The sequence below is a fragment of the Camelina sativa genome, chromosome 2 (genome assembly GCF_000633955.1).
Source record: "Camelina sativa cultivar DH55 chromosome 2, Cs, whole genome shotgun sequence".
NCBI classification, from domain to species: domain Eukaryota; kingdom Viridiplantae; phylum Streptophyta; class Magnoliopsida; order Brassicales; family Brassicaceae; genus Camelina; species Camelina sativa.
The window spans coordinates 24,208,518-24,233,578 of NC_025686.1; the positions used below are offsets into that span (position 1 = coordinate 24,208,518).

The 25,061-nt window shown below is 34.9% G+C and overlaps 4 protein-coding genes and 2 pseudogenes across 4 annotated transcripts in view; 1 reads left to right on the plus strand and 5 right to left on the minus strand.

Annotated features, from left to right (window-relative positions):
• LOC104735765 (SAGA-associated factor 11 homolog) overlaps positions 1-1,486 on the plus strand; it is a 1,694-nt gene extending 208 nt beyond the window's left edge. Inside the window, exons 2-4 of the mRNA XM_010455618.2 lie at positions 180-254; positions 595-906; positions 1,027-1,486. Coding sequence (XP_010453920.1) covers positions 216-254; positions 595-906; positions 1,027-1,224 — 549 coding nt within the window. The 5' untranslated portion in view covers positions 180-215 and the 3' untranslated portion in view covers positions 1,225-1,486. The remainder of the gene's footprint in view (positions 1-179; positions 255-594; positions 907-1,026) is intronic.
• Positions 7,333-8,504, minus strand: LOC104735776 (annotated as a pseudogene).
• Positions 14,282-15,466, minus strand: LOC104735784 (RING-H2 finger protein ATL63-like). The gene has a single exon (XM_010455641.2). It carries the CDS (start codon positions 15,362-15,364, stop codon positions 14,414-14,416), a length of 951 nt encoding a protein of 316 aa, XP_010453943.1. The 5' UTR covers positions 15,365-15,466; the 3' UTR covers positions 14,282-14,413.
• On the minus strand, positions 17,749-19,580 carry LOC104735793 (ran-binding protein 1 homolog c). Its single transcript, XM_010455652.2, has 4 exons — positions 19,324-19,580; positions 19,049-19,200; positions 18,828-18,953; positions 17,749-18,236 (listed from the first exon to the last, which is right to left on the minus strand). Exons 1-4 carry the CDS (start codon positions 19,473-19,475, stop codon positions 18,013-18,015), a joined length of 654 nt encoding a protein of 217 aa, XP_010453954.1. The 5' UTR covers positions 19,476-19,580; the 3' UTR covers positions 17,749-18,012.
• On the minus strand, positions 21,986-23,923 carry LOC104735804 (protein PMR5-like). Its single transcript, XM_010455661.2, has 5 exons — positions 23,448-23,923; positions 23,083-23,254; positions 22,817-22,995; positions 22,561-22,719; positions 21,986-22,452 (listed from the first exon to the last, which is right to left on the minus strand). Exons 1-5 carry the CDS (start codon positions 23,831-23,833, stop codon positions 22,119-22,121), a joined length of 1,230 nt encoding a protein of 409 aa, XP_010453963.1. The 5' UTR covers positions 23,834-23,923; the 3' UTR covers positions 21,986-22,118.
• The window catches only part of LOC104735814, a 12,283-nt pseudogene continuing 11,546 nt past the window's right edge, over positions 24,325-25,061 (minus strand).

The following is a 25,061-nucleotide window of genomic DNA, read 5'->3' on the forward strand; positions in this document are numbered from 1 at the left end:
TTTTTTTATGTATATAGACTTGATTCGTTTGTATAAAATTGATTTCGAACCTCTAAAAAAACGAATCTGGTAGAGATAGGGATCATGTCATCGATTATCATCGGTCCGTGGAGGATTCAGTGTCTAATTGTAGTCACATTATTTACGATCTGGTTTTGATTTTGGGGTTTTTTTGCCAGACATGATTGTGCATCTCGATTGATAGAGGGATTCAAATGTCTGGGGCAGATGGTAATAAATCTTCTCATACTGAGGTATTTTGTTCACTTAGTCTCATCTGATGATAGAATTCGTTCTCTTCTGTGTACATGATATGTCTTCTGCTATTGAACACAGTTTCAACATTTGACATCAAATTTTACTAGAATCTGATATTGGAAATTTAGTAGTAACTTTGATAGACTAGTAGTAGTAGTCTCTGGTAGTGATCAAGGTTTCAGTTAGTTAGAGAATCTTGGTGCCTATGTGAAAGACTAAGAAAAGGGAAACTGTTTGTTAAAATTGCTCCTCCTTGTCCTTGTCAAAGCAATTTCCTAGTGGAAAACTACTAAGTTAAGAAGTTACGCTTTCTTTCTTCTTTAATTTTGTATGCAGCTTTCGTCCCAAGTTTTTCTTGATCTTGTGGATTCAGTGATTGCTGATGTAGCATCTGAGTGTCACCGAGTAGCACGACTAGGGCTTGATCGTGATTTGGAGGTAGTAGAAGAAGAGTTGAGGTTGTCTGTGGAAGCTCGTGCTAAGGTCGCTGATCCTAGCAACAACCTTGAAACCAACACCAAATTTGTTGTTGATATATTTGGTCAGACTCACCCTCCTGTAGCTAGTGAAGTCTTCAATTGCATGAACTGTGGGCGACAAATTGTTGCAGGAAGGTTTGCTCCTCATCTGGAAAAATGCATGGGAAAGGTGAACTGTCGCATGCCTCCTTCTCCCCGAGAGCTGTACCCTTATTCCAAAATGTGTTGTTTATTCATTGAGCATCTAGTCCTCATTTTTGTTTTGTCTTCTTTGGCAATCATCTAACAGGGAAGAAAAGCTCGCGCCAAGGCGACCAGGAGCACTACAGCTGCCGCTCAGAACCGGTACGCACGACACAGCCCAAATCCACGATATTCTCCTTATCCAAATTCTGTTAGTGAGAACCAGTTAGCAAGTGGATCACCTGGTGTCGCAGATGAGGACTGCACAAATGGCACAGTCCGAGAGAACGTAAAAGGAGGTTGAAACACAACGTACGAGAGAAGCTTACACTGGACTGCAATGTGCCTAGTTACTGACTCGACCAGACTGGTATAAATCGTATTGCTAGGTTTATTTATATTCAGAGAGAAGGGGAAATCGAAAAGTAAGTAGTCAATCACAGAAATGAGTGTTGCGATACTGTGTATTAATAGATATGCACCATTATGTCAAAATTACAAACTGTGTCTCTAGTATCAAAGAAACACTGCAAAATCCTCAATCAAACCGTTCCAACAGTTGTGTATAGATTGTTGAAGTCTTTGGAGCAATGGAAATGTTTTCGAAGAAATATAATTATTGTTTTTGTTTCGATCGAAGGCTAAAGAAGAAGAGATCGACTGTGCCGCGATCAGCTTGGTGGTTCGTATGCATTACAAAGGCAAATCCGGCCGGGGTTGGTCATGAGACCGTGGTGATGATGGGGTTTTATGTAAATTCGGGTTGAAGGCGTGGTCCATGATCCAAAACCAATCAATCTAAAAGAGTAAATTGATTTAACAATGAAAAAGGTATGAGAATGAGACTAAACAGAAAGTGTCTCCACTACAAGACATGGTGAGTGACGTGTTCTGCGCCACATCATCGGGGCACATATATTAAATAAAAAAAATTACAAAAGTATCTATAATAAACATAACATCGTACAAATGTTTCTACAGGTTCATTCATCATTGCTTAGAAGGTCGAACCGGTTCGTCACCGCTTTTAAAATAATACGCTACAAATAGAATGCAACTGTATTATTGTATTTATATACAATTAAATTAAAACTTAGTACTTTTATAAGATTAGGAAAAACAAATTAGCAAGATTTAAAAAAACTTTCTAAACAATCACCTAAAATCTTTCATTTTACATTTTCCATGATTTTAGTTTAAGTCATTAAAATTCTCTTAAATCCCAAATTAATACCCCTTAGTGCCTTTAGTGGGAACAACTAATTAATATAATTTGGTTTTAGGACTAACGGTAATTTGTTAAATGGATTTTTGTTAGTTTCTAAAAATTGATTTTTGTTAAATGGATTAACGTTGATTTGTTAATTTTTTATTCAGTTTTTTGTTTAATGACTTGATAAAATAATCCAGGATAGTAGTAGGTGCAAAGTTTGTTCAGTTTTTTTTTTTTTGAACAATTCATCATATTTGATGGTTCATCTTCAAATATCTTCCTTCCTTCACCATCTGTGAGCTACCATCATTGGATTCACTTGGCAAGATCTTCATCAACCGATAGAGAAAATATTTTAATAGATATCAAAGACAACTTTTTCATATTAAAATAATTTTGAAAATATTTAAAATAAATGAATCTGTTATTATTATTAAAACAATAAATCCTTTATTAGTATCAGTTATTCATAAATGATACCAAATATTAAAATCATTTATAAAAACTGACACAATAATTTAAAATCATTTGTTATAACTGGTTTAATATAACAACAGTTTGAAATAAATTGATGTAAATTATTTGCATCAACAAATAGTAAATCATTTTTTAAAGTGATACAAATTATATTTACATCATTTAAATCTAATGCAAATATAGAATATAAATGATTTAAAACAACACATTTTTTTGTAGTGATTAGATCTTGAAGCTGCTTTTCTAGAACACAGTGGTATAGAAAAGATGAAAAACAAAAATTGCTTCTTTGAAGTAATACCCCTATCTTTTAAAGAGGGTGAGATTCACGTCTTGGAGAAAGACTTCCTATTTCTGGTGGATAATGAAGTTATCGATGAAGCTTCCTTCTACAGTGTTTCAGAGAGGAACAAAAGCTCTGAAGGAAGCTCTCAAGAAGTCCAACAATGGAAATCACTCAGTCACAAAGGGTTGTTGTTCCCTTCTCTCTACAAGCAGCATCATGTTCCTCTCCTATACAAAGGTCAACCAGTAGAGCTCACTTTGGAGCAAGAAGCACAACAACAAAATGTGTTGTTTTAAATCATTTATTTTCTATATTTGCATTAGATTTAAATGATGTAAATATAATTTGTATCACTTTAAAAAATGATTTACTATTTGTTGATGCAAATAATTTACATCAATTTATTTCAAACTGATGTTATATTAAATCAGTTATAACAAATGATTTTAAATTATTGTGTCAGTTTTTATAAATGATTTTAATATTTGGTATCATTTATGAATAACTGATACTAATAAAAGATTTCTTGTTTGAATAATAATAACAGATTCATTTATTTTAAATATTTTCGAAATTATTTTAATATGAAAAAATTATCTTTGATATCTATTAAAATATTTTCAAATCTGTACTAATATCTTTTATTAAAATTGTTATTTACAAAATAAATAAATAAACATAAATACAATGCATCTAATTTAATATAGATTCAACAAAAAGAAAAAAAAAACTGATATGAAATGATCAGATCATAAATTCAACGTTGAATTACAAACATAAAAAAAAACTGATATGAACTCAGATCATAAATTGATAACTGAGTTTTTTTTTTCTTGCTGAAGTGTCATATGTATCTTCATAAGTGTTATATGAAACACATATTGTTTTTGTTCCCTCCCTTTCTTTTCCATTGTCTTCATGACATTGTTGTTTCATCTTGAGATTTTTTGAATACATAAACAAAAATAACAGAGGAACAATTAGAATTCTATATTTGATTATCAAAAAAGCTTGATATAAAATAGGGAGAAGAAAAGAAGATTTACCTTTAAATGTTTTAGATGTGATGATTATATGCTGAAGATGTGTTGTAAATGCATAATTTGATTTACCAGTGGTTGTCTTGTTGACATTCAAAGAAGAACTTCTACAAAAGTTGTTGATTTGATCACTCTAATTTTTTTTTTGATGGAGAAGCACTTTCATCCTAAAATAATCAGAAAGATTTTTTTAAGTAGTTACAAAGATCGTGAGTAGTAGTATAGAAAGTGGAAAAAATATTTCTATTTTTTTAAACAGCTTTAATAGAAATATAAAATCCAAACAGATCTGTTTTTTTTTATAATTATTATTTATGGAAAATATTTGTGATAATATTGATTTTTTAACATTTTTGATTATATTGATTAATTGTTAAAAAATAAATATATCACGGATTCTGTATATTTAGAATTTTTTAATAATTATTATTTATAGAAATATTAGTGAAATAATGATTAATTATTTTGAAAATAAAATATTTTTGCAGGTTTATTAGGTGGAGAACGTATTTATTATATTTTCATAAATAAAATAAAATAAACATAATTTATATTTTTAAAAATATTATTTTCGTATTTTTAAAATAATTTAAAATAGAAATTTATAAAACTTTTTTTTTGGGAAATAGTAATATATGTTTGATTTTTATGGAAACAATAAATTGATTCTTGGAGAATAAAAGAGATTAATATTGAATATTTTGAGGTTTGACACATGTAAATTAATATTGACTTGCATCAGTTATATGCAACTGATATAATAAAATTCTGACATACATATATTTATTTAATTTAAATCGAATGTGTGTGAATTAACATCATTTTATTATTGATATCAGTTTTGTATTATTTATTTAATTGATATAAAATTTGTGTCATTATATTAAGTGATGTAAATTATATTTTCTGTTAAATATTTTTGAATTGATGCAAATTCAAATAAAATTATGTCACTTTTATTGAACTAATGTCAAATTATTCGATTACGACATCAATAATAATAATTGATGCTAAACACATAATCATGCATCATTTATTAATAAGTCATTTAAATTGATATCATTTATTTTTGTGATACTATTTAAGTGATGCAATCAACATTTTTTTTTTTGTAGTGAAGAGATGGCCACCCTCTTTGCTTCTTACATTGAGAGCCATTTTTTGCATAAGCCCAAGTTCACTGAGAACTTTTGGTCAGATTGGTCCAAGTCTTTTGGGGAAGAGACTGGGGTGAAATCCTTGGAGTATTGTGATTTCATCCGATTTCATCCAAATCTACAAATGGGTCATAGAAGAGAAGAAGAAGAAGAGTAATAATACTAGTGTAAGTTCCTTTACAATATCTTATCAGTAACCGTTATTTTTGTTTAAGAGTTTCTTATAACTGTTGTATTCTTTGAATATATAAACGGTTGGTTAAGCATAAATTCAAGTGGATCTTGGTGGATGGTGTCAAACGAGAGGCCGTTAACTTTCAGATTGAGGCAAGCAAGATTTTCACCGGTAGAGGAGAACATCCAAAGGTAAGATTAATTAAGGCTGAATATTTTTTTTTTGGATACATTCATGCTGAGATCGAGGTTAAATATGGCAATAGTACTCGATGGCTATATGGAAATCATTGATAGAATGGCAATTACACACATATTAGGGAACTAGGTTACTGTTAGCTTAGCATATCCTATAAGATTATTGTGAGCTCATGTAGTCGAGGTTAAATATGGCAATTACACATATTAGGGAACTAGGTTACTGTTAGCATAGCATATATTTTTTTTTTGACTTAGTGCGTTTGTAAATTGATGCGTATTATACTTTTAATACAGATGGGATCTATTGAGCTCATGATTCGTCCCAAGGATGTTACCATCAACATTGGAAAAGGTGCTCCTATTCCAGCATGTCCATTCTCTGATATTTTCCATTCACTGCAGTTGGAAAGCAGTTGTACATGAGGAAAAACTTGCATGCTTAGCTTGGTGGATGGATCCCATAAGGCCAAGGAAGATCATATTTGCAACTTGGAAAGCAGCTAGTGGTGAAGGACACAAGAATGAGCAGATGAGCAGATGGAATCTAGCTATTTACCTTTCAGTTTTTTGGTTCTCTTTTTAGATTCCTATGGATACCTATAATGAAATTATTCTATGAGAGAATGCAGTCAAACTATGCTTGGTTCTGTTTTGAGACTATCATATTTCAGAATTTTATCTAAAACAATATCTGATCTCTTTCAGTTTTTTTGGTTCTCTTTTTAGATTCCTATTGATACCTATAATGAAATTATTCTATGAGAGAATGCAGTTTTCTGTTTCTGTTTTTTCTTTTCTTAAGAAACTCATCCGGAAGATTGTGCATATTTTATGCTTTCCTTGCCGCTGTTCAGGTAATACGGAATGAAAGAGTCGGTTTTGATAGGACCTCCTTGGCATTTCAGCTTCACCTAGTTAATCCCAAATACCAATTATTTCAGTTCTGGAATCCAAGGAGCGGTTTTTGCATCTCTTGGCATCTCTTGTACCTTTCCCCCTCAAATTCCAATGTTGTAATGTTCTATTCAATAGTGAGAAATTTGACGACTTACAGACGTTGTACAATTTGTAATAAGACACTCAATGCATGTTGTTGTTAGTCACTTAGTTGTATGGCCTGTGGCTATATATATGCCGAAATCTATTATTTGCTTACAACAGGTAAAGGCTTGAGTCTTCCACTCGAGGAAGCCTCCACTTCTGACAGGTCGGACTGGTGACTGTTACGGCGTTTAAGACAAGGAAGCAACACGAGGAACAAGAGGAAGGCGTTTATGTAAATCCGGGTTCAACCAATACGAAGGCGTGGTCCATGATCCAAAACCAATCTATTAGAGAGACGCATGATCAGTAGCAGTACAGTCACATATACCGAGTGACATATACCGAGGTGGAACAGAAGTTGATTCTAAAAGAGTAAAGTGTTTTTAGGAGTGATTAAAGATGACTTTTGGAAAGTTATTAAGAAACAATAGACCCCCAAGTAAGTGATACAATACGATACGAGAGTGAGCTTTAATATGCAATATGCTTAGACTCGATAGCTTTAACTTTTTCTACTCGCCTCTGTCACAGTTTCTTGACACTAGCTAGTAGGTATTATGTCACAGATCATTGCAGAGTCCAACGAACACTACACAAGGTTTATCATCAAGTGGCTCCTCTAGAGGCATGGCACGGAGACACTGAGCTCAAAGTTATTGTACATAGCAAAGAAAAGAGTTCGAGATCAGAACGAAGAGAACTTTAGAAGTCACCTTCTCCCTTTTATTTCTTTATTTAATGTTATCAATAAGAATGAAATGTGAGCAAAGCTTCTCCAGGAGCATATGCAGAGAACAATAGAACATAAAGATTTGGTGTTTATAAGGTTATTTTAGTTTTTTTTTTTAAAAAAAAAGATAAAGACTTAATAGTAATTCCACCTGGTGCGATAGTGCTAAGTGGAAGACTGACGTCTCTTCCATTTTGGATCAGCCAGCTCGATATTTCTCCATTCGTCGACGTCATTGATTATAACATAGTTAGGTAGACCCAAGCAACGGCGGGTGCTAAATAGGTTACATAAAGCTTCAGAACTTGTGACGTAAATGCTTTGATTTCCGATGTCTTCAGTGTAAACAGCGTTTCCTACTTCGTCTATCTTGAACACCATTACTGCTTCTGTGTGCATTGTCGGAATACCTTCGATTATAGTGCGGTTTTCTTGTACAACTTAACCATGAAAGTTTCACCCGTGATTTCTGACTCTACCAAGTGTTCGCTTGTGTAGCACGAATCCAGAAGGTCTCGTTGCTTCTCGGTCATCTTGGGGTTCTGAAACCACACCCTTTGAAACGTGGGCTTCTTGCTATGTTCTTGGTGATCCCATGATCCGATGAGGTGGCCTCCAGATCCTGCTATGCGAAACATGCCTTCTTTCTTGGAAAACATGACAGGGGAGGAGAAGAAGCAGGGGCTTTCGATTCTGATTTTGATCCACTCGGACTTGCTCTGAGCCGGTCTGCAAAAGCTAAGTTGGGGTCCCAAGTACTTGACAGCCACAACGCAGTCCTCTTCCTCGGGAGAGGAGGACATGGCCACATTGGTGACATATTGGGTTTGGCAATGAGGAAGAGTTACAAGAGGTGGCAGCAAAATGCGTTTTGGATCTACTTCCGCGTTCATATTCATATCTCGGAGACCCAACACGCCGTCCTTCAAAGTAGGTAGCCATCCATTTGATGATCCTATCGCTCCCAATTCCCTATCCAACTCGTCTCGTACCTTAGCATCATTCGCCCACCTCTTTTCAAACGCTTCTAGGGATTCGTGGACACCATCACCAGGCCTTATAGTCATGACTTCTCCGCGACCTCCTCCACAAGGATCAGAACAGATCAAGACACAAGGAGGATTTCGAGTCAATGAAGTTAAGCCATTGTTAGAGCGAAGAGGAGGAGCGGATCGTACTATTACAGGTTTCCGGAAGCATGGTAGCTTCAAGGGCTGTTTGTGAAGCAGAGACATGAATGAAAAGCAAGAGAATTTGAGAAGGAAAACCAAAATCCTAATCAACGAATCGGTGGTTTTGTTCTCCAACTTAAAAACCCCTACACGCACCTAATACAGAGGAGGAGGTGACTTGCTCACCAAGTTACCAATCTCCAAATTAACTTTTAGTCTTTACTGATATTTCCCATAATAATAACACTTTTTTTTTCGGATCGGTTCTCCAGGGCCAATACCATATGTATAAGTTTCTCATTAACTTTTTTTTCTTTTGTTTGTTAAAGATGATCTCATTAACTTCCAAGTTGACTTTTTAATTTCCACTTAAAAATTATAAGCCGCTCAAAATATTATATTGTCTGGTTGGTTGGTTCCAACATCTTCTATAACTCTTTCATCCAAGCACAAAGAAAGATGGAATCCATATGCCATGTCCCAATATGCAATTGACTACAAGAAAGCATATTTACACCTACTCAATCTTGCTTACAATATGTTAAAGGGCTTGAGTGTTCCGCTCGAGGAAGCCTCTTCTGACAGGTCGGACTGGTGGCTGACTTAAGACAATACCGCAAGTATTAATTTAATTTAACAAACTACACTAATTTTTTAATCTAATAATATAGAAAAACAATACCGCAAGTATCATTCGTATCAAGATATCAAACTTTCAAAACGATAGGCTGTAGCCCACATCCCCCACAAGATCGCGGTTTCCAATGTGTATCATCAGTTCATATAATTTGTTTTTAACAAGTGTGACTCAAACGACAAGATGAAGAATAAAAAGAAATTCAAACTGACGGACAGGATCTTTTTATCTAAGGAATGAGATATTTCATAGTTTTTTTTTTTTTTTAAAGTAAGAGTAAAAGATTAACCAGAATCTATATAATCTGATTAGAATAGAACAGAGTAAGAACTATGTGGGACCTTCTGGAAGCAAAAAATTTCTGATAACTCAATCTCTTAAGATTAAAAAAAGGCGACAAGTCTCTCTAAAAAGTTGGAATAAGACAGTAATAATAAATTAAGTTTCTACGTCAAAAAGAAAAAGCCGTTTAGTCAAATCTTCTTTTCTTCTCTTTCTCTTTCTCTGTAACAAGTGAGGTAATCGAGAATGGGCAAAATATTAGGGAAAGGGAATTTTTTTTNTTTTTTTTTTTTTTTTTTTTTCTTTTTTACGGAAAGGGGAATTTATTACTCAGTATCGAACCGATCTATATTACCCTCTCAAATCTCTTTCGTTTTCTCACCCCTAAAGAGTGCAGGGCTAGAATGCCACTTTGGGGAAAAAAATAATTTGTGTGCCACTTTGTAATCTCAGTGCCACCAATAAATATGATATCCCCGAATTACCCTTAATGAAAAAATTACAGACGAATTGGTACAACTGAGAGAGAATTGAACAACTAGTACAAATAGTCTAACTGAATGATATACAACAAATGGTACAACTGGTATAACTAAGATGTAGTAGAACAAGTAGTACAAATGATACAATCAAAGATATATAACGTTTGGTACAACTGGTATAACTAAGAGATAATAGAACAACTAGTACAAATAGGGTATAACTAAGAGATAATAGTACAACTGATACAAATGGTATAACTAACAAAATAAATAGGACAACTGGTACAAATCGTAAACCCTACCGCCGCCACCCTCACTAACTCGTCTCTGCTTGCCAATTCTCCACCGTGGACTGTCTTCTCTTGCAGCGATTGTGCACATATCTCACCCAACCTTCACTTGATCTTTCCTCTTCACCACCAACTCGTCTTCCACCATCTTTACCGTTATTCTCCACCTTCTCCTTCTAATCCCTCTCTTTTGTTAACATCACCGCAAATCACCATCTCCAGTGCAACAAATAGAGAACCGAGATAAGTTTTGGCTATGACGGCACACACAAAACAATAAGAACGAGAAATCTGAGAGATTCAAAAGAAAACCAAACTTTTTGTTTTCTTAGATTTGTAGATCTGTCGGCGACAGAGAAAAGAGAAAGAAAATTGTTAAGTGTTTGGAGTAAAATAGGGTAATTGTAAGTATAAAGTTCTTATGGGTTTTTGGTCTTTTTAATTAAAAAAAATATTAAAAAATAAATAGAAATATAACAATGGCATTCACGATATTTTTTTTCCACAAAGTGGCATTCCAGCAATTGATTCCTAAACTTCTTATCTTCTCATCTCTACTTTCCTGCAAGTTTTCATCATGGCTTCTCTTCTAATTGATTCCTTATTTCTTTTACCCCAGGCATTAACTTCAAAAAAATACCATGAAAACCTTAAGTTTATCATCCCCAGTGGAGGAGATGGTGTTTTGAGAGAGAGATTGAGATTTTGGAGGTTTTCATGATTCTTAAGGGTTTCATGGCTATTTTCTTGAAGTTAATGCCTAGGTGAAAAAAAAGGAATCAATTTATAATGGTTTCATGGCGGTCACGTAATCAGTTTATAAAAAAAAACTTGCTTCTTTGAAGAGCAGTCATACTCTTGTAAGTCTGTTGTTCTTGTTTAAGAGTCAGGAATGTTGTATTCCTTTTATGTAGGAACGGTTGGCTCCTAAAAAGCAGCCTGAGCATAAATTCAAGTGGATCACTGTCGATAGGGTTGTAAATTGGTCTGTCCATGTCCAAATGGGCATGACCAATTGGACACATACATTTTATGGTCATTTATGGTCAAGGCTCAAATACACCCATACCCAAATATGTCCAAACCAAATAGGACCATGACCAATTGGTCTGTCCATTGGTTGCAGATTGAACCAAAATTTAAAACTCATAATTTACTAAAGGTTCATAAACTCATAATTATAAAGTTTCATAAACTCATAATTATAAAAGTTCATAAATTCATAATTGGATTGAAAGAGGGGAGAGATAGAAACTCTAATTTCGTGTTTTTGACAAAATGAAAAAAAAAAATTTCCCCCAAATTTTACAATCCCTAATTTTGAAGAATTATTGGACAGTCCATGTCCAAATTAGTTTGGACCATTTATTATGGGCTAAAATGGTTTTAAGTCCATTTGACCACTTCAAATTTGGTTATGATCATAACCGGTCCAATTTAATTTGGACCTGGACAGCCCATGGTCTCTGAGCCCAATTGACATCTCTAACGGTCGATAAGCAAGATTTTCACGGGCGAGGAGAAATCTTGCTTGCCTCAATCTTGAAGTTAACGGCCTCCACATTTAAGCTCATATACACGCATGCTGAGATCAGGTCAGGGTTTGGTCAGAGTATTTGTAGAGACACAGGACACCGGTATCCTTGTATTTGATTTCTGATGGTAGTCGAGGGCTTTTTATGTACCATATAAGGGCTGACTATATTTTTCTTAAATCATTGATAAATTGACAATTACACATATAAGGGAAATAGGTTAAAGTTAATTACAGTTTAGATCCCTATAAGATTACTGTTAGCATAGCATATAAGATTGACCGAAAAAAATTGCGATGTTGGTTCTGTTTTGAGACGATCATATTTCAGAAATTTTGATATATGAGCTTAAATGTGGCATGCTTTGTTTTTGTTTGCTATATACTTTTGAAGGGATTATTTCTTGGTGTGAGTCTACATGCACATATCTTAATTGTTTTCTTTCTCTTATGTGTCTCTCATATGGATTATTTCAGTCACTGTTTGTTTTCATCATGTAATTTGGTTTAGACTCTTTAGAGCAGAGGAATGACACAGTTAGCTTCTTTATTGTGCTGTTGGACATTGGACTTTGTAACTGGTGATTTAGCAAATATTCTTTAATGATTAACACATGTATGTATGTCTTCGGCTACTGGATTTTGTTTCACTGGCCTTATTGTGATCATCTCAGAACCATCCATTGAATTTATAAGAGCCACAGGCTGTCTGATTCAATCAAGACAGACTGAACTTTCATGATTTTATTGAGTGAGGCATTGGTTTGACATCTGCGGTTGACATTGATGTTATTTCTTTTTTTTATTTTCTTAAGAAACTCATCCGGAAGATTGTGCATATATTATGCATTGCTGGCCGCTCTTCAGGTAATAATATGGAATGAAAGGGTCGGATTTTGATAGGACCACCTTGGCATTTCAGCTTCACCTAGTTAATCCCAGTTACCAAATTATTTCAGTTATGGAATCCAAGGAGCGCTTTTTGCATCTCTTGTACCTGGACTCAATATAATAAGGATCACCTTGGAGTGTACCACGATGAAGGAACCATCAAGTCAATGAGTAGACATGGAGATCGCAGGTAGCTGATTCAGACAAAGCACTACCTATCACTTGCTTAGTATTTTTGACATCAATTGGAAACTTAGTAGTAACTTTGATAGACAGTACTAGTAGTAGTCTCTGGTAGTTAGAGAATCTTACTCATTAACAATGAATAAGGTATACTTACTCATTGTTCCCCTTAATGAGCAGCACTTCAGTTAGTTAGAGAATCTTGGTGCCTATTTGAAAGACTAATAAAAGGGAAACTGTTTTGTTAAAATTGCTCCTTCTTGTCAAAGCAATTTCCTAGTGGAAACTACTAAGTTACGCTTTATTTGCCCTTGAATTTTGGTTTCGCTACTGTTCATATCGCTGTTCCTCGCCCTCAATTTGTCCAACTATTCCACAGAGCTCTGGACACGACAAACCTATAAGGAGGAATTCAAATACATCACTTTAAAACTGTTTGTTTTCAGACAAGAAACAGAGCTTTCCCAGGTAAGTAACTTTCCGTTACCTCTCTATTCCTCTGCACTTTTAAGCTCTCCCTCTGCTTCAATATCATCTAGTTTAAGCAGCTACATCGTAAGCAACTCTATTAACACCACAACTCTATGCTAACCCAAATGGATTGTTGTTCACTCGTTCTAGTTACACATTCTTGGATGCATAGAATGTTACTCACAAGTGTCATTTAGATTTACATAGCCTTAGGTCAAAGGTAACGATGATTAAAATTTTCATTAAAAGCCTAGTCTTGTGTCTTGTATTGTACAGTTTTTACAGGAAAGAGACAGTTGATTCAAGAGGGATATAGAAATAGTTTCACATTTGTTGGAAAGCTTATCAACCTCATCACTCACTCCCACCGATTTTGTTCTCTTCTTGGTTTCCCATTCTGTGAATAGTTTAACTTTTGTCTTTGGGGAATAATTGAGTTAATGTGAGAAATTTTAGGGTCATGTCTAAAATAAAAGTACAAAGAGTGTTAGAATAAGCAATCGAAAAGTAAACTTTGAAAACAACCTCTCAGCTCATTATATGGGAATTTATACTTTGATTGATCACTAAAAGGTTAATATAGATTGTGGTCATTATATAGTTAACGTTTCTCGTAATTCATCACTCGTTTTCTATTATCTCTTTGTTCTATGATCGATGATGTAATGTACATGAAATTGACTAGTCTTAATAAAACTTCAAAGCATGGTGTCCTACTGAATATGAAACTGTATATGGAAGGTTGAAGAAGAGGCCAAAAATAATGGAAAATACAAAAGCATAACTTTAAGTTTGCAACAATAAGTTAAACAGTAGATGCTTTTGATCCCCCAAAATGAGAAGTGAGTGATGATGTAGGCCTCTGAGATTCTCTCACATTTTTTCACTGTCGCTTTCTACTTCTTTTTCATTTCTTCGAAATTTTTAATAAATTTTTCTTACTTACTTTTTTGGCATCACAACTCTTGATTTTACATGGGATCCAATTGAAAATGATAACATAATTAAAGATTACATGGCCTTTACTTGCAGAACTATTTGATGACATAATAAACAAACGTCATGATGTAATCATAATCTCATAAGATTCAACCAAGAGCTTAATCAAATATATTACCTCATGCTTGTATTTTTTTTAATGCTTTTGGTTGGTTATTCATATTCCATTTCCAAAACTGTTCACAACACAACAACTTTTTCCATTAATCTATAGTAGTATATAATATTGTTTACTTAGACGAATCTTGCGTCGCCGACGGGAACACCTTGTTACGCTCCGATCTACTACTAGTACTACTACAACTTAACATCCTCATCAACGAACATGACGCTGATGACGTCATTGACATTGACCTCCGATCACCTCTTGATGACCCTCCACCGTCGATCTCCTCCTCATCATCGTACACTTCAATTCTAACCTCTCCTTCTCCAACTCCGTTACGGTCTCTGTCGTCAACCTCTGTTTTGTGATCACAATCTTCCATCTCAGCAAGAGACAGTGAGAATCTCCGATCGTCTTCTCCGGCTTGAGACAGTTGCAATCTAACCTCTGTTTCTTCTTGGACGGATTCAACAGCCGGCTTGAGGTTGTCTTCAACGGAGGAGGAGAGAACAGGGGAACGACAGAGAGGACAAGTGGAATGAGAAGACAGCCACATATCTATACACTCTACGTGAAACCCATGTCCACAATTTCTTAGCTTTCTTCCAAACTCTCCCACTTCCCACAAACCAAGACATATCACACACTCCTCTTCTTCTTCATCTTGATCCTCGTCACCTTCGTAAATGAACAGAGGAATCGAAGATATCACTGACAAATCCAAACCTTTGTCATCGTTTGTTGTAACAGCAGCAGGAGTATTAACTCCTCCAACGTCGAGTGGGAGAGAAGGTATGATTCTTGTTGTAGTCACTGTTCTTCTCCGGTTACTACTACGTCGTCTTCTCCGGCGGCGTCTAGCGGCTGAGGATAATAAATCTTGATGAGAGGGAGACCAGAAAAAGCGAGCGTAGAAATGGAGAAGGAGAACGAAGAGGACGACTAAGAGGAGGAAGACGAGAGCAGCTAAGAGGACATTGGAGTTGTAAGAAGATAAGATCTTGAGGAAGTTTGAGAGACTGCTTTTAACACTCATTGAGACGTCTTCTTCTCCCTCTTCTTCCCTCATAATCATCTTTTGCTTATTCTGAGACTTTTCTTTTCTTTTCTCTCTCGGATCAGCTCATTATGATTTCTTTAATTTGTTTTGAGAGTTAAACTATTTATATCTGTATAAAGTAAAAGTGTATTGCTATAGGGGAAATCAAAATCACGTATAAAAAAAACTAAAGAGACAAAATAAATAAGTAGATTAGTAGTCAATTCTCATTTATTTTATAAACCCATAAAATCAGGATATTTGGTCTACAATAAATTTATAAAATTTAAGAATATTTGAAAGAAAGTAACTAACTCAGTCGTCTCTCGAACCAATTGTCTTCCAGTTTGTCAATATGTACTAGTATTATATCAATGCATAATCTTTGTTTGGAATATTGATGAAATGTGATGTGTATAGAAGTACTAGCAGCAGCTGGGAAAGTTGTGGGCCTTTCGTCTTTTAGTGTGTGTTGTGGTTGCAACCAAAATAATAGAGAGTTGGAGGAGGTTGTGAGTTTAAAAGAAAGGGTGGGGTTTGTTTTTGTATCTCTCCATTAACTATATCCACATTCCTTATCACTAAACAAACAAAATAGTCTCAATACATCAGGTAATCTTTACGTTCAGATAACATATCTCCTATATTGTCATCTAGTATAGAAAAGATATGTCATATAACGCATTTGAACGATTATTTGTTTTCTTTAAAGATTTGTTAAATGTTCTTTTCTCGTCGCTTACATTCTTTTTTCAGAACACATCCCCTATAAATCGTGGAAGAATCGGAGAATTTTGTTTGTAGTCGCAAGAATAATTAAATTATACGTAAGATGAAGAAGTAAACAAATAAGACTAAAGAATAATAGAAGAGAAGTAGGTAATGGAGGTCACATGAAAGTTAGCTTAGAAAAGAAGGCAAGTAGGGAGAGAAATGGGTAGATTTAACGTGAACATAAAGCAAAAGTAGAAGACGAGGAACGCTATGCAATTTTTTCATCAAAACCTCTTTACACGTTTCTCTATTAATCACAATCTTATTCTAATACTACTATAGTTCTTCGTTTAAATAAAAAAAGAACATATCGTATTATAGTATCATATCTTTATATACCTGCGAACTATAGATATATTCGATGTTCACAGGACCTAACCACGAGGAGCCGAGGATGGTCTTTGATGAAACTTGCAAAATCTTTAAAATTAAGTGACTCCTCAAGGCCACGGAGTTTACCCCCAAAAAAAGAACAAATCCCCATATGAATTTTTAGTGACAACTTTTTGTTCACTTCTCAAATAAGCATAGAGTAATAGAATTAGGTTTCTTAACTTTCGATTAGCTAAGGGTCAGACATGTTTCCATATATGTATATATAATATCAGAGTTTTCATTATTTTTGTTATTTTTTTTTGCATTATTTCACATATAAATGGAGGTATAGCACTTGAGTGGTATAATAATTGTTGTCAATAGGTGTGAGAGAAAATGGCAGTCATGGAAATAATAAGGAAGATATAAATGTTAGATAGGTGAGTGAGAGGTGTATGTGAGGGGATTTAGAGTCTATGAATTTTATTGACCAAAAGTGACTCTTTCTTCCCATAAAATAAGGATTGCAGTTGCAGTTGCCAACAGCACCTACTCCTTATTTTGGGCCTTTTTCCAACTTCCAAGCATTTAGCCTTCTTTATTTCTTTTTGACCTATCTTTGTTTGGTCATGTTGTAATTGTAGGCTTTATGCATTCAGTTCCTCCATTTGGTTTGGTTCGAGTATTTTGAATTTTTCTAATTTTGGAGAAATTGGTATAGTAAACAAAATTAAGTGTAGTTACGATTATATCTTAATAGTATTTTTTTTTTGCATATATCTAATTAAAATGTGATTTATTGATTTTATCTTTTTAAACTATTATCAAAACTTGGTTCAGCTTTGATTTAATGAATTCTGATTCGGCCTGGTTTGGGTTTTCGCCATTAATAGTAGCAAGTATAACAGTTGACTACAATGTAGTAGTAAGAAATAGTTACCTCTTACATCAAACCATTAATAAAGTATGAAGTATCATACATCCAGTTACTAGAGGTAATGTGAAGATGAAATTGAAAGAAAAAAACAAAAGTGTACTTAGAAATGGGACATAAAAGGTGCAATTAGATATATGCAAGCTAGCAGGAACAGCTCATAGTCAGAAGGAAATAAATGGAGATAGATAAGTGCTTAAAACATGGTTTTATTGTGGTGGAGCCTTTCGTATTTTTTGGGTTTAAAGCTTTATGGTCCAATCTACTGGCTCCTAAACTAACCAACTAGTTTTCACTTGTCAGAACCACCACATTCCTATCCCCTTTTTTTTGCAGCAACACCAACATGTATGTCATTCACGAAAGTCGAATCTAATGGTCAATCTATATCGGATGATTTATGAAATAATCCGATGAGAAATACTATTATCTGAAGTAAAGAGACCACAGAATAGTCAAACACTTACAACAACGTAAAAAGACAAGAAAATAGGTTCCCATTCTCTAACACAGGGCAAAGACTCAAAAAAACTTTGAGAGATGACAATGGAGAATGACTCCTTTTGAAGCTACCATCATGCTCTCAGTGCCAAGTATATATATATATTATATAAAACAGACGCAAAGCACTTGTGATCCCAACAACAACCACTTTTTTAACTCAAGTGCTCACCTCCGTTTTCTTCTCTTCTTCCTTCTTTGTATCTTTCTCTTCCTTTGCAGGGCGTTTTTCTTCTGCTTCCTTGGCTTTCTGCTCGCTTTTCTTTTCTTCAACCGTGAGATTCTCTATTAAACCAGCAGCTTCATCGCCCTCTGTGCTCTCTTTTCCTACTTGCTGCTGGCTTTCAGATATCTCAGTGAACTTCTCCATAAACGTTTTGCAATCTGTTGATTCAACACTATTAGTTAGCCACAGGAGAATCTAAAACCAAAGAGTTGACGCAGACTACGACAAGTGGTAGAAATGCAAAATGCCTACTCTTGCAAATGCCAACTCTCACAGCAAAGCAAAGTAACATCATCTTACATCTAATGTAAACATAAATACGAATATGCTAGTTGTTTAATATCAAACAGATCACATAACCATTTTGTTTTATGTCTAGTGATAATATCAACAACCTCAAGAAACCAACTGAGTCTTAGACAATGGCAGTTAAATCATAAGGGCCGATCAAGAGTTACACTTTCACAAGTCATCTACACAACTATGTACCCATAGAATTACAGTACGAAGCAACATTCTAAGACTCTTAAGTCTCGACACTACAAAAGCAGAACGGTTCTTGTTTTGAGCTGTCTATAAGTACTTGATGAAAGAAAAAAGACTTATAACTAAAGTCTTATAAAGGGTAATTTTCAAAACTCCACACTGATTCAACTAGCACAAATTACGACTTGACAAAACAGATGTAACCACATCACTCCTAGTTGAAAACAAGTAAGTATGCAGCGGGATTCAACAAGCAAACTTACTCTCAATGGAAGCAAACCTAATGCAGAAAAGCTCATCCTTCAACTCGCCATCAGAAAAATCAGTAGCGTGCCATAAACAAGACTTTTCATTACCACTATGTTCCTGAACAGTCATCCCAGACGAAACTGCACAAGATACACAATCCCACACAACTTTAGATAATACAAAACAAGAGAGAAACGCAGAAATGAGAAGAAAAAGGTTACTAGCGAAAACATACTGAGGTGATTGGCACAGATCTTTAGGGTTTTAGACTGTCTCATAACAAGTCGAACTTTGCCAGTCTGCTTATGCTTTAACAGCTTAACAGTTCCAGCTCCTCTCTCCTTCCATTGGTTCCCTTCTTTATCGAATCGATACATCTTCGATTTCCTATAAATCAATTACCACACCACCACAACAACAAGACATCTCAATCAAACTCCACGACACTAAAACCTAACCAGAGCAAAGATATCGGAAACGAATAGAGTAAGAGAATGAGTAAAAACATACAGATCGAGGACAGCGTCTTCATCTTCTTCGCCGGTGGTGACAGCAACCTCTTCAAGCCTAACGATCGGAGCGACTTGAGCTCCGGTGTCTTCATCTTCGTGGACTTCGGTTTCCTCTTCGCGATTCTCACGCTCTGGCTCAGTGCTCGCCATCTTTGGAACTGTGAAAAAGTGAGTTGTTGGTCTGCTTTTGCAACTTTTGGTTGTTCAATTGGGGGAGAGAAGAAGTTTCGAGAACCAGAAGAAGAAAAAAATCGGGAACGAGGGTTTTTTAAAACTTTATAACCCAAAAGTTAGGCTTCAGATTTATTTATTGGGCTAATATGCCTTTAACATTGGCCATTTAAGCCCATTAAGTCCCAAATTCGACAATACTTGATTTGATTTTGATGTAGATCATAATCATATAGCTAAAAGTGAAGTCATTTTAGACGACGCCACTGAAAGGAAGAGAAGAAGACAATATGGCTAAGGAATGCCACAGCACAAAATGCATAAAGTGATGTATCTTATTTCCTGGACTAGCTAATCCACAAAGACTTAAAAAGCTACTGTACAATATTGAAGTATTATATATTCTCTAAGATAACTATAAGAGTGTGTGCATATTTTATCTTTTTATATAGATGCTCATGAATGATTTCCATCCTTGATGCATCTGATTTTTTTGTTTGTTTTTTGACTGCCTTCTGTCACTGTTTTTTACGCTTTATATCTTGAAAATGATCGCTTATGTAGTTATGTTGTATTGTGTGGATGATGACATTTGATAACCATGATAGAACTGTGAGTTGTATACAAAATATACCATCCGGATATGTACATACGAAAATCAATAGTATTATATATATGAACATTTGGATACAACACAAGTACAATAACATAATACACAAGTACATAGGACTGCCACAATGTAAAGAAGTAGTGTGTACCAATTTGAAAGTACAGAGCACATAAGTAGTTACTCATTTATCTCAACATTGTGTACCACAAACGGTAATAGAATTTGGAAACGTCTCATATAACTTTTGGAAATGCAATGATATAAGGAGTTGAATTCTTTTATAATTTCTTGTATCCAATTTTGCCTTCTCTTTAAATTACCTTTGCTATGATCTTTACATGTGGTACGTAGACACGTTTTCCATTGTCGATAATGATCGGTTTCTTGTTTTAAGGCTATCTTTCATTCAAAGTCCGATATCATAATCAGCCGAGTATTTTTAATCAAATCACAAAAAAATTCTGTGACAAAAATAGATGCCAGATATAAAGATAAACGAAGCTACGTGTTTGTGCTGTTAGAACTACCAATTGTAACAGTTGAACTAGGCATATTCGTGTTTGTGTTACTTATGTAACAGTATGGTCAACAAGCAAAATAGCAAAGGCAAAATGATACTAACTGGTATTGGGTGGTATGTCAGATTAGATTATGAAACATCAACGGGATTAAATCCTCAGACAGGGATAACTGTATTTTTCATATTTGATCTCATCATCCACAACCCAATTACCAAACTTCCTTGATAGAAGTCTCAAATCAAACGACACCATGATATTTTAAAAACCAGACAGAAGCCTTAGAACGTCCTTCAGTCAACACCATTCTAACATGAACATCATATTCGTGTCTTGTGGAATGTGTTGTTATGTCAGATTACAAATCAATCATCAATGGGATTAAAATCCTCAGACAGGGATAACTGTTTTTTTGATATTTGTGCTCATCATCCACAACTCAAAGCTATATTTTAGCTCCTAGAAAATTCCTCAAATCAAGATTAGTAAAAAATCAAACAGAAGAAGCCTCAGACCGTCCTAGTCAAGAAGATAATATTTCAACACTGAAATTTTCAGTAACCATTATATCTAATCTTCATCAGCCTCTCTCTTATCAGATTCAAAACAAAAACCACCAAGTACAAAGAAAATAAAATTATAATAAGATCTCAAAAAGAAAGAAGAACTCAGTCCCTTAGATGTTCATAATGAAATGCGATCATTACCGCAATCATTACAGGTCTGTAAAATAACTCATCACTGTTCTTCCAAAACAATCTATAACAAACAAAAAAAAACTAAATCCGGATACTAAAGTATATGATATAGCTGCTCAAGTGTGTTTTCTCCCCACATCAACATCAACGAGATTTGTATAAATACAAAATCACTGAGATATATTAGGGAGAATATATATATAAATAACGAAAGCAACACGATTAATTTTGCTTCAAGGGAACGAATCATATGGGAACGAACAAATCCACATAGACTATCTGATGAAGCCAATTCAGAAAAACCGTGAGAAAAAAACACTAGAGAACCAAACCAAGAAACCCAGTAACAAATAAAGAGAATCTCAAAACTTACGAAAACTACAGAATCAAAACAGAAGCTCCTATGTGAACTGACTTTTTTTATTGATGGCTGCTAAGACCCTAGAAATCGACTTGTTGATTTAACTATCAAATTGAACTTCCTCTATTTATACAAGAAAGGTTCTGGAAGAGAAAAACAAAACCCTAAAAGGCTTTTCTGTAAGCCCAAATAATTATTTTTTAAAAGGCCCAATAAGGTTATGCTTTGTTCGGTCGTTGCCTTTATTTAGCTGAAGTATGTTGTTGTCACTCTGCTTTGTTGCATGAAATTAAGATTATAGATCATTAGAAAGATAATTTCCTCAAGAGTTTATACAATTGAAAGCTTCCGTAATCTTAAAGATTCTTTTCGAATGTGTTAAAAATATTACTAACTGAATAATTTGATGAAAGGAGACTAAAAAATTAAAACAAGCTAAACGAAGAGAATCGTATATAATAACTGGTTCCATGTATCAGGTAGACCAGGCAAACACCAATGGCTACAATCTGACTGGTCTGGTCTAGACCTCTGCGAACCGCTAATGAGACCGCTGTAGACTGACGGATGACCGTCTTTTCTAAGCGAAGAGAGAAGCGTTATGTCGAGAAGAAAAGCCGGATTGTGCATTCCCTGAAGCACTTCAACGATCACTGATCTTAGCTGATCTGTGTATGAACTCACTGGGTAAGCTGCTCCTGTAATCGGTTCTGTTTCTCCGTAGCAGTTCTTGGATCCCGTAGACGATGGTGCCGCCCAGTCACTCGGGCTGATCAATCACAAAACACACATACAAGTGGTTTCAAAAACATCAGAAGTGATTCCAAATTTAACAACTTTGAGAAACTGAGAGAGAGAGAGATAGAGTGAGTTATACTTGTCGTGTGTTGGAGAAATGGAGAGGAAGAAGACTTGGGTTTTGGATCTATCAATGTGGGTTTCAACCCAATACGCCCAAGTACGAAGTGCTTTCTCCATTGCGACGAAACGGTCCATGTCTTGGTAATAAGTATTGCCTGATTGAATTAAGTCCCATCTATTGTTCACAAAGAGAGAGATCAATAGTATAAGCAAATAAAACACTTTTTGACATTACAACAAAATCAAATAACTGGAAGTGTTTTTAACTTTACCCTTGCATGTTTCCAGTGTGGCTCCACCAGTGACCAGTGTTGAAGATGAGGAGATCAGCGTCGTGCCACGCGTTAGCATTGCCAGAGATCTCATCTAGTTTCAAAACTCGCTTGCCTTGAACAGAGTCTATATCCACCAAGAACGGAGCTTTGTAAAACGACATGGTTATCCCATAATCCTAAACATACAAAAAGAACAGTTTTTTATAGAATTTAAGACACAAAACGTAGTAAGAGACATTGAAGAACAAGAAGAAAGCACTTACCAAGAATCTGAAGGTGGAGAGAGGAAGGCCTCTTCTCATTTCGATCTGAGTGGAAGGTGCAGATGACATAATGAGACAGATCAAAGACTCCCATTGATTCTTCCCCAATGAATCACCCGCAAACATTATGGTTTTGCCCTTCATTTTTAATAGAAACTCAGCACCATTGAACCTATTCCATTTGTGCAAACCAGAAATTACACACTATAACCCAACAGAGACGAAACTAAAGTAGAATCCTTTCAAATGGGTTCGCAAAAAGAATACATTTTGACTACTAAACTAAGTCCAAAAATTCAGATTTCAAGATTAACCATTATAACAGAAAGAAGGAAGAAGAAGAGGAGTGAGTCAAATAGACATACGTGGGTAAATTGCAATTCTGAGGTTGCCAACGATACTTGAGGTAGTCAGAGTCAGGACGACCGTACATCTGGCAATCGAACTCAGGCTCAACGACGTTGGGACAATCCGACGGTTTATAAAGAGGATAAGAGCTGTCACGAACCCAAGTGCCGAGGAAGAGAGTGCAAGTGCTCTTGTTCCCTTGAAAACCAGCTGATGGTCTGCTTGAGCTGTACTGATTACCACTACTACTACTACTAATACCAGAGCTTCCTCCATGGCGTTTCTTTAAGCTTAGTATAATGGCTGAAGAAGATTGTTCTGGTTGTTGAAGGAAGAGAAGAACAAGAAAGAAAATGGCGGAGACTGAGATGCCAAGAAGATGAAGAGAAGAAGAAGAACCCATCTTTTTGCTTTTTCCTCGGAACACAAAAACAAAAAAAAAGGAAGCTGTAAAATAATTGAGAGATGGGGAAATAAAAATATCTTTAAAGAAAGAAAAGTTTCTTGCTTTGAGATTTTGATTTTATTATTTTTGGGGGTATCAGTGGTGTTCAAATGGGTATGGGGTCGTTCACGTGGGTCCTCTTACTTCTGTAAATACTTTACAATTTTTGAAATTTGTATTTATTCGTTGATGAAATCTAAAAATTTAAATAAATTAAAATACAACCTTTGGAGAGAAGAGAAATCTTTAAAACATTGATATAAAACTTGTTTCTTTGGTGAAGGGTTTTATTGGATTTAGTTTTCTTCTGCATGTTCACATGATCGATTCGATTTAGTTAGATGTCTCAAGGCACCTATAATTGATAGCAATAAATTTGAATAATTTATGATCACAATTCACAAAGGGGCATATAATACTTTGCTTAGTAATACATGTTTCCTCTTTGCTTAGATTATATTATCAAAGTGTCAGAAGAGAGGTAAGCATTTGTTCCTTCAATTTTTTTTTTTTCTTTTCTTCTAATTAACATATTTCGACACCTTTGTGGGGGTTGTATTCCCAGTTTAAGATTATTATACACAAACAATAATAGTAAAATCTCAACATTTTCATGCCCGAAGATTCTGAAACAGAATTCGTGGAGACAAAATTGTCTGAGGATGCTCATGCTCTCTCCTTGGAGTGTTCATACTTCATGTTAATCTCATGCGTTTAAACCTCCTTCGTATGTAACACTTTAAAATACGGTTCCTTTTCAGTAACCCTTCTTCATCTGTTTTTGTTTCCCTGAAAACAACAAAAAAGAAATTGTATGAAGTTAATACGATTCATGGATTGTCTAGCCACACAATAAGATGCCTAATACGTTATCTTTTGGACTTCACTAGTTTCCCAGCAAAGTCTAGATCTCTCGAAACTTGTTACTCAGTTCGTGTCTGTCATCCTCCTAAACTTATAGATTTGCTCTAAAACAGTTTTATCACACATGTAAAGCATCAAAACACAAGCACAATTCAATTTCAATCAACATGTTAAGGATCCTTGCTCTCATGGACACTCTCTCCTATTGTACCCTCTATACTTCTATTCCAATTCTCTAGTCACATTGAAAAGCCTAACTCATCATCTTTTGACTCAGCTACTTGCCAAGAATAGTCGACATCTCTTGAAACTTGTTTTCAAA

Coding starts and splice junctions, on each gene's coding strand:
- LOC104735804 (XM_010455661.2), bottom strand. CDS start 23,833: ATGGGTTCTTCTTCTTCTCTTCATCTTCTTGGCATCTCAGTCTCCGCC. Junction 23,255..23,447: donor CAGAATTGCAATTTACCCAC/GTATGTCTATTT, acceptor CAAATGGAATAG/GTTCAATGGTGCTGAGTTTC. Junction 22,453..22,560: donor ATTTCTCCAACACACGACAA/GTATAACTCACT, acceptor GTGATTGATCAG/CCCGAGTGACTGGGCGGCAC.
- LOC104735784 (XM_010455641.2), bottom strand. CDS start 15,364: ATGATTATGAGGGAAGAAGAGGGAGAAGAAGACGTCTCAATGAGTGTT.
- LOC104735793 (XM_010455652.2), bottom strand. CDS start 19,475: ATGGCGAGCACTGAGCCAGAGCGTGAGAATCGCGAAGAGGAAACCGAA. Junction 19,201..19,323: donor GAAGACGCTGTCCTCGATCT/GTATGTTTTTAC, acceptor ATTGATTTATAG/GAAATCGAAGATGTATCGAT. Junction 18,954..19,048: donor GATCTGTGCCAATCACCTCA/GTATGTTTTCGC, acceptor TATCTTGTGCAG/TTTCGTCTGGGATGACTGTT.